The sequence below is a fragment of the Diadema antillarum genome, unplaced genomic scaffold, assembly GCF_040938485.1.
Source record: "Diadema antillarum isolate AM-2024a unplaced genomic scaffold, OU_Dant_1.0 scf00000112, whole genome shotgun sequence".
In the NCBI taxonomy this organism is placed as follows: domain Eukaryota; kingdom Metazoa; phylum Echinodermata; class Echinoidea; order Diadematoida; family Diadematidae; genus Diadema; species Diadema antillarum.
In genome coordinates, this window is record NW_027271001.1 from 1340611 (window position 1) to 1349717 (window position 9107).

The 9107-nt window shown below is 39.5% G+C and overlaps 1 protein-coding gene across 1 annotated transcript in view; it reads right to left on the reverse strand.

The window, feature by feature from the left end:
- The window catches only part of LOC139719646 (coronin-6-like), a 57484-nt gene extending 49476 nt beyond the window's left edge, over positions 1 to 8008 (reverse strand). The window contains exon 1 of the mRNA XM_071631051.1: positions 7712 to 8008. Within this exon, the coding sequence (XP_071487152.1) occupies positions 7712 to 7909 (198 nt within the window). The 5' untranslated portion in view covers positions 7910 to 8008. The remainder of the gene's footprint in view (positions 1 to 7711) is intronic.
- Between the last annotated feature and the right edge of the window lie 1099 nt (positions 8009 to 9107).

A 9107-nucleotide genomic window follows, 5' to 3' on the forward strand; every position in this document is an offset into this window, starting at 1 on the left:
TATGTTCCCACAAATAACACTATTGTAACAGTTCTTTGGAATTATATCTACTGCACACCTGTGGAACAATACCTATGTTACACAGACTTCAATTCTTTGTAACTCTGGTATGAAAGAAGGCAGACTTAATCAGAAGAAGAGGAAAGTGAAGCTTTACACAATTTGACCTAATATACACTAACAACATCATCAACTAGTTGTCAACTAATTAAGAAAACTAATAAAGAGAAATCAGACAAGTCTTCTTGTCTTCTCCATGTTCTTTGTTTGAAATTAATTTCTGCTCTTTTGTCCCATGTCCATTTAGCCCTCGATTTTTGTTTTTCTTCTGTCCATTTTCCCTCTGTGCAGTTTTCTTTTCGTCTAGTCTGTTACATATGCTCTTCTTGGGTGTTGCTTTGTCGGCTTCCTCTCTGTTTGGGGAGTGCTGTGGATGTGTCCTTTTCACTCTTTCATGTAGTTTAACACGTAGCGGTGGCAGAGGAGGAGCCATGGCAGATTCATCAACAAACTTAACAAAAGGTGTAAAGAGAAATAGAATAAAAAAATTAAAAGAAAATTTTTGTCAGGGTTGACTATATATTCCTGTGGATGTATCTGTGTGTTTATGAATGGAATTAAATAATTTTAACAATTTTGCTTACATTTCTACCTCTTGGCATACCCATTAGCTAGAGTTCCATGTGTACCTCCCACCAAAATTGAAAAAAAAATGGGTTATGTTTAAAATGATGTAAATATCAATAATAATAATATAGCATGTAAAACATAGGAAAATATCATTTTCATACTCTATGCTAAAAACTTGTTTTCAGATGTAAGCTAGGAAGGGCAGGTCGCTGCCCCCAGTGTCCTAGCTAAGGTTAGGGCTAGGGTCAGGGTTACGCTTACGGTTATGGTCCTTAATAGACTCCCAAAATAATACTAGGCCCTACACATTCATCCCCCATCGAAATTGTCGCCCTCTTTTTGAATGATAGTGTAGAGCAATAATAGTCCAATTTTGATTGGGGTTCATAATTTTATTGAAGCCTTTCCTACCCACTACCCACCCAAACTGAAAAGGACACTGGCATTTTAGCTTTGAGACTTCACAGTGGGTGAACATGGAATGGAAATGGTGAATCCTTGTGAAATGTTAACAACTTCATCAGAGCATCTAACAGGTCAGTGAAATCTTGGAAGGAAAACATTGACATTTTCGAAGTAAATCTGTTAAAGAGAAAGAATTTCACAGCTCCTAGTTCCCTCAATATCACCAGCAAAATAAGGCAAACTCTATTTCTCTAGTTCAGATGCAGTCTGGACATCTACGTTTTCCAACTAGTATATAGTGATTAATACTAACTCTAGCACGTCTACCTTGGTAGATACCTAATGACAAAAGGGTCCAAAAATTCACAATAATCGGGAGGTAAAACAATTTTATATTGCAGTGAAGATACACTGATATACTTTTGTATGCTTTTCTAAGAGAGGAATATATGCTCCTTTTGCAGAGACCGGCATGGACAGAAAATTTGGCAATCAAAATTATGAACATGAACCTGTAACAAATATCTCAGTATGTGGGACTACAGTATCATCGTCCACCGTATTTTTGGCCAGTTCAGAGGTTTAGATGTCGTTTTTTTTCCTCTAATAGAGTTACAGAATATGACAAATGTTATTATTTTCGTAAAATAGCGTAAAAGCTTACCAATTGACATCAGAAACATTAAAACTCCTGTACCTACGTTACATGGACAACGGCAGAAAAAAAGATCTTGCGCTGTCCAGGTAGGTGTATATTGGCTGTGAGTAGTTTTTCTGCCATTGGGGGAGGACTGCCAGTGACATGAATACGATTGCTGAAGTTAGTAGCTCTTCTTTTTATCGCGAGACGCGTCTTTCCTTACCTACGTTACACGAAGAGGCCGGACATCGCACTGAAGTACAGTGATATGTTCCGTATTTTCTCGTTTATTTGGAGGATTTTGATGCTAATTTTTGGATAAGAATACTCCTGAAATATAAATCTCATTATAGAAATAAAGTTTCTAATCATATTATGATTGGAAGTGTATGTAAAACCATGCTATACCTATGTTACAACAAAAATTGCCATGGACATCGTTTGTAACATAGGTATGAGGTTGCTTGAAGATGCTCTGGTGTTCTTATTTTGTTACAAATGTTTATGTGCCTTATAGTCTTTGTAGAAGTCACCTTGCCTCTCTTAATTATGATAGGCATAATGCTGAAAGGTTGTATATTCCTGTTTTACATTGCCATGAAAATGGCATATATTTATGTCACAACATAAACCACAAAAAACCATGGGACATCATTAGTGAAACAGTCATAGACAAAATACATTTGTACACAGGCTTGTTTTTTTTTTCATCAAATAATTCTTCACACATTTCTCTCCAAGAATAACTGCAAACCACAGACATTTATTTGATAAATTTTTCAGAATATGACTTTTATTCCCTACACAACATGAAAACCTAGAGAAGACCCAACCCCATGGAATGACCCAGCTATTAAAAGGTCAGAGCTTACTGTAAATGCCATTACAGTGTATATCGCTAGTCTAAATTTTTGTAAATCAGGAATTCTCGACAATTTTGCGAATGGTTAAATTCGCGATCGTGGAGTCTTGTACTGAACGGAGAAATGTACACGCGTACGTCACATCCACATCGGAATCAGAGTCAATATTTTTGCATGTCTATAATTTCGCAAAAAGCACCTGACTCACGGAAATCGCGAAAGTAAAAACCTCGCGAAATATTCGGCGTATACTGTATCTGCTTCCATGACATTAATTAATTCAGAAACTGAGAGGTTTCAGATGTGTAGAGGACTTGTTTGCACACAGGTTTAAAAACTCAAGTGATGCTGATCACAGCTTTTTGTTTTTTCGTTTGAAGTCGAAAAGCTAAGTTGAGTTCAAACTTGTGAAGCCAGCGTAGTGGGGTCAAGAGGTGTTTTCAGTTGTATCGCTTAATTTTAGAATGTGTAGGCACAGAGCTCTGTATCTTGAAGCCTTTCAACTGGATGATTTCTACTCAATATGATCAAAGTCAAGCTTACAAATACAATGTAGTTGAACTTGCATTCACTTCCAACATGGCCATACTATCTGTAAAATGTATGTTTAAATACATACATTATTCACACATTTAGTTCAGCCTTTAGTCCCACCTATAAGCAGGAAGTGGAGGGGGGGGGGGGAGGGTTCAAGGGTATCAGTGGCAGGGGTGTGACTCTCTGTAAACCCTCCGGTGCTTGTTAATCCTTGAAGCTTTTACAGCCGGTCCCCCTTCATCGGGAAGTGAACAACTTGCTCTGTAACAAACATGTACATGTACATCGCATTTTTTACCAACACACAGTACCCGCTATTGGCTTCCCCACAATGTACATGTGTACAAATGGGACCTGGGCACCACTTCATGAAAGTTGTCAGTCTCTGACAATTTCAGCAAAATCCTTGGTTTTGATTGGCTGAGAAGCTCTGGTCACAGAATGTTGCCATAGTGATTGTCAGAGGCTAACAACTTGTCAAGGCTGACAACATTCATAAAACATTGTCCTGGAATACAACCTACACAGAAGAAAACCTTGCTGTCTGCAGTCTAGATAGCATCTTCGAACAACAAAATAGGCACACTTCCAACTGGCATGCATTTCATCTTGTGCAGATAATACTGTATGAAACGACAAAGATGGGAAAACAGCATAACGGCAAACACAATCGATGTGAAGTGTTGTTACATAGGTAAATACACAAACTGTGAACAATAGTTATAATAAGAATGTTTCCAAACTAAACCATCTACAGTTATGGTTTATTGAGAAAAACACTGATAACCTCCTTATAAATATTTTAGGCTTTATTGCGAAAATTGTATGGTAGGATGTTACAGTATGTGACACAACAGACCTACGGATACAGCTGTTTTGAATATGCATCAATGATATCTTGAACATTTTTGAAATCACTGCTCCCAAAGGTAAACAGAACCTTTAATTTAGGGGACAGCACCCCTCGAGCAGCATTTAACTACTTCTAGTGGCAAATTGCTTTCACTTCACTTAAACCACATGAAAATGATAGTACCTTTGTACAGTATTTACTACTGTAATACACGTTGATGGGAATTTTAAATGCCCTTTCACATAAAAACTGGCCTGATGACATACAAACTCTACAGTCCAAGCCAAGTTCTGATGCCTGACCCTAACCTGAACCCTAAGCTCTGTTTTATAGTAACTAGCACTTGTTGAGTGAACTGAACAATTTACAAACACATTTTCATTTTATTATTATCATTATTATTATTGTTATTATTATTATTATTATTATTATTATTATTATTATTATTATCATTATTATTATTATTATAATCCATTTAATTTTACTTTATTTATTTTTATATTATTTTTATATCATATTTATTTATTTATCTATTTATTTATTTATTTATTTATTTATTATTATTATTTTTTTTTGGGGGGGGGGATCTTTTCGTGTTTGGTGCAGGATAGCTTCCATACCTTAATGCCACATTTACACCATGTTTCCGGTGGCCACAGCAGCCCTGTTTGCCCAAAACATAGGGCACCACATATTTGTGGATGAGATAATCCTTCTGTTTTTTCACCTCTGTATTCCAGTCTTGTTCATTCCGGCCCTTGCTCTGATGAACACGTCGCTATCAGACACTGTTCTTACGACATTTGGTCAGGCTAGGGTTACACAATATTTTCCATCCAAGTTATTGTTACTGCCCATTACGTGCTGTCACATTTTGTTGCGTTTACCCCATTTTATTATGGCCTACAAGGTTTCTCATTAATAGCACTGGGACTGCCGTGGCAAATTTTCTGACAGTGTAAAAATCTGACACGGCATCCACTGCAATCACAGCCTGTCACGTTTGCCCAACCTGTCCCTGTGCGTTGTCTCACATCCATCAAGTTTTGTCCATGGTGTCTGAAATGTGACTGCAGTCGTGGGTGCTGGGAACGTGGTGTAAACGCAGCCAGCAGATCTATGGTACAAAAGTGTAGAATAGCTTTCCGGAACAATGAAGAACTTTCACTTTCAATGCAGGTTCACATACATGCAGATCATGGTAGCTCTTGCTTGTGATGTGCGAGAAAAGTGAATGGTAGACCCACAAGATTTCACTGTGCTTGGACTGGGCACACTATTTGTCAAGTTGTAAATGATGGCCTCTCATGCAATCTCAAGCAGGAGATCAATACTTAATCTGATCGCAGAGGACGTTATGTCTATTAACCGCCTTGGTGACATTATTCTGTGAAATAATGACAAAAAAATCCAGATTCATCACTTTGCTGTGCTTATCATCCTCTACACAGAACTATTTACTCGCCTGATCGGCCCCAACCAGACACCGTGCAAAGCAAACACTGTACAGCCACAGGGCTGTGTATCACATACGTTGTACACAAGCCTCGCCCGCACCGCATGGGTGGTTTGCGCAATTTGTGATGGGGTCGGGATGGATGACAGAGGCATATAGATATTCACGTAACTGTTGTGGCTAGCTGGGGCCCGTTTCATAAAACTTGTCATCAGTGACAAGTTGTCATAGATGTGACAAGCTACTGAAATCCTTGCATCTGATTGGCTGAGAGCAAATTTGTCATAGAAATGTGGCAGTTGTCACTGATGACATGTTTTATGAAACGGGCCCCAGGATGTTCAGAAATGACTTAATGCCAACTTTCTCACATTTTGCGCCATGATCATGGCAATTTTCTGCGATGTAACCTTACAAATGTAAAGCTCCACAATCCTGTCACAGTGAAGAGCAAAGGCGTGTGATGTCGCAATTGCACAGCTGGAAAGCGCAGTGAGTGAGGCGGGCTTTAAGTGACCTTATCACTAGTCAAACGGCGTTTGTTCCATACAGCAAGAGAAGCTCGCCAGTTGCTCAGTGCGGGGTGGTTCATGGCATTAGTGCAGGGAATGAGACACTACCAATAATAGGCACTTTTTGATTTGCACGTTGACACCGGCGTCACCGTGACATGATGTAATTTTTACGTACAGCGTACTTGCTACACACCTAATTTTCGAAGGCGTTCACCCCGGTTATCACTGTCCACCCAAATTCACTCGCTCTGCACTCACACCGCCTTATCTATGACGTCACACTCCTCTCTCGATAGACGAAATCATGCAAAAGATCGTGATGACTCTCAGCAAATCAGTGCTCAATTCACCTGTCTTTCCAATTTTTTTTTTTAAAGAGAACATTAATAAAATTTTCAATTACATGAGAGTTTATGATCCTGATACGTCACAGCAGCACAGCTGACATACAAACTACAGCCTCTGGTACCTACTTTGTCTGCTTTCACTGTCCTGCAATTTGCAACTGCATACCATAGTCCCACACATGCATTTACACGAGATGCTGTACATGCAATCACGTTTCAGTGCTTGGCCTGGCACAGTGCATTGTATTACTTTGCATCACGTTTTATAATCCACATACAGCTGTACATGTAGTTGTAGTTTATCCCATGGGAGGATATTTAATTCGGCATCTAGTCAAAGACAAAGTCAATATCAAAAGTAAACAAAAAAAGTCACAAATTCCACATCATGCACCATCTGCACAGGTAGCCTACAATTGTATGTACTGCACACATCACAAGACGTGATGCCTGAAATCGAAAAGTTTATCAGCAGCGGCTCAACGTGCGTGGGGATGTGGCGACACCTTGATTGAGATACGCCTGCAGTTGGCACCACATCGTTCTTGTTCACCCAATCGAAAAGTATCTGATATAGGGCCATAAAGTGCACAATTGCTGTATAGAGGAGGTTTTCTAATGTAATTTTGAGGTCAAAACTCTGTGTGGTCCATGGGCATAGTGTAACTACACCGTATAAACCCCTGTCCTGGCCTGGATTGCCGATGCACCTTCGGCTTCATAATCATGAAGTACCTACCTTACTGTTAGTGTTAATATAGTCTAGAGACACAACATGTCATCAGTACTAGATCTAGATTAAGAGTAGAACCTAGACCTAGCCTATGGCTATGCAGGCCAGTAGTATACTGTAAAAGTGGTTTCTTTCGCGGTGGTTTTATTTTCGCGCTTTTCACGCTCTGAGGTTGAACCGCGAATTTAACATCACGCGAAAATGTTTTGAACTCGTCGCTTGTACAACGCTATCATTACCGACCGCGAATTTAAACACATATGAAAAAGTCTGCACCGATGGAAACCATGAAAGTTTCTGTACGCGAAAGAAACCACTTTTACAGTAAATTTTAACATTAGTCAACTCCTTGTCCTTCGTCCTTGGACTTTCAATGGAGGGAAAACAAAAAAGGGTTCAAGGATGGGAAGATAGAGTTCAGTTTAACGTTAGCGCTAGACAGTGGTACAGAGTAGGCACCTAAATTTAAGTCAGTGAGCAAGTGAGTGTCAATGTTCTGGATCATGGAGGAAATTAATACCGAGAAGGCGAGAAACATTCACTTCAGCACGTGTGATGAAACAAATGAAACCAGAAGTCATCCTACTTTTTTCCACCTTGTAACCTCCTTAGATTTTCCCACGACACGGATTTTGGCAGTTTTAACAGTATCGTACGCGTACTAAGTTATAAAGTAATCAGGTAAAAGGGCCTAACGTTAGAGCCTAGTGAATTATTGTTAACTTTACTTGCCTTATCGTGCGGAAGTACGAGGAAAGTGCCGCCACCTCCAGATTCTGTTACGACGGCCAGGAACTTGGTGTTGACTGCACAGCACATGCCGACATTCTGGTGTTTGGACACTTGAATGGACTCGAAACAGAGGTCCTTTTTGAAAGCCTGTCCGAAGACATTCCGGAGCTTGCTGTCTCTTACAAATCTCCCCGACATTTTTCCACCGTTTCGCTTGTTTTGCCTATAGAAAGAGACACGACTTCTTCACGGCACGGCATACACTGCACTGGACTGCCCACTGTGCTCTTATTATGTGTACTGTATACTGTAAGCATGTAACTCTGGCTGGATATGGTTGATAAAACGTGTGTGTATATGTGCCACGCGATCTCACGTACGTACAGTACGTAACGGTAGTTTGCCTGGATTGATGGGCGCGGCGTGCGTGGATATCTGTACAGCTGTCGGCCAAAAGAAGACACACCGCCAGGAGGATGAGAGAGACTCTGTCCGTTGACTCCGTAATTCAATGCTCAGAGTGCCTTCGCATAATGGAAGAACGAATTTTGAAGAGGAAGCAGCGTAAAATACGGAAGTGGGCCGAGCCCATTTATAAACACGACAGTAATCATTGCAAATTGGAATGAGCTTGGTAGTATTTACGGGGATCCTGTCCTCCTACAAGGATGAGAGCTGCGCTTTTCACGATTCAAAAATAATTTGTTGTTATAAGATGCCGGAAATATTTTTCCAGAATTGTAAGTTTTCACTTCCACTGTAATTGTCAATCCCTGGAAAATGACATATAAACTTCAAGACATAATTTGGATCCATCTGCCTTGTTGAAGATATGCTTTTATTCTAATTATAGGCCTACACCTAAAAAAAAACCAAACTACAAAAAAGAATAACGTAGGTGTCTAATACATAACTCACTTTCTTTAGTGATAGAAATCGTATGAATAAAACAATGTGAATTTAACAGAGTAAAAAAAAAACAAACAAAAAAGAAACAAGCTACAAACATTATTATGCAATACAGACACACAAAAAAGACAAAACTGCTCGTACATAAATACCTTTAAGATATAATGCAAAATGTTGTGAATTTCAAAATATTGCACACGGTCGGCGCCACGTTATTAAAAGTAGGAGGAGGGACAGTTTATATTAATGATGCCACTTCCGGGCTTCATCAGCCAACAAGAAGGGAAAAAAAAAGACTTCAGCACAACTTTCAGATTCCACTTATTCCACTTCCGGGTTTCTTCAGGTGATGAAAAAAAGGCCTTACCACGTTCCCACTTCATTGGCTGGAAGAAAAAAAAAAAATCGTTCTGGTACAACTTGCATTCGCCAAAAGCTTACCTCTTCCAGGGTACATAAAAACACACACAAAAAAGTGTGGGGGTAC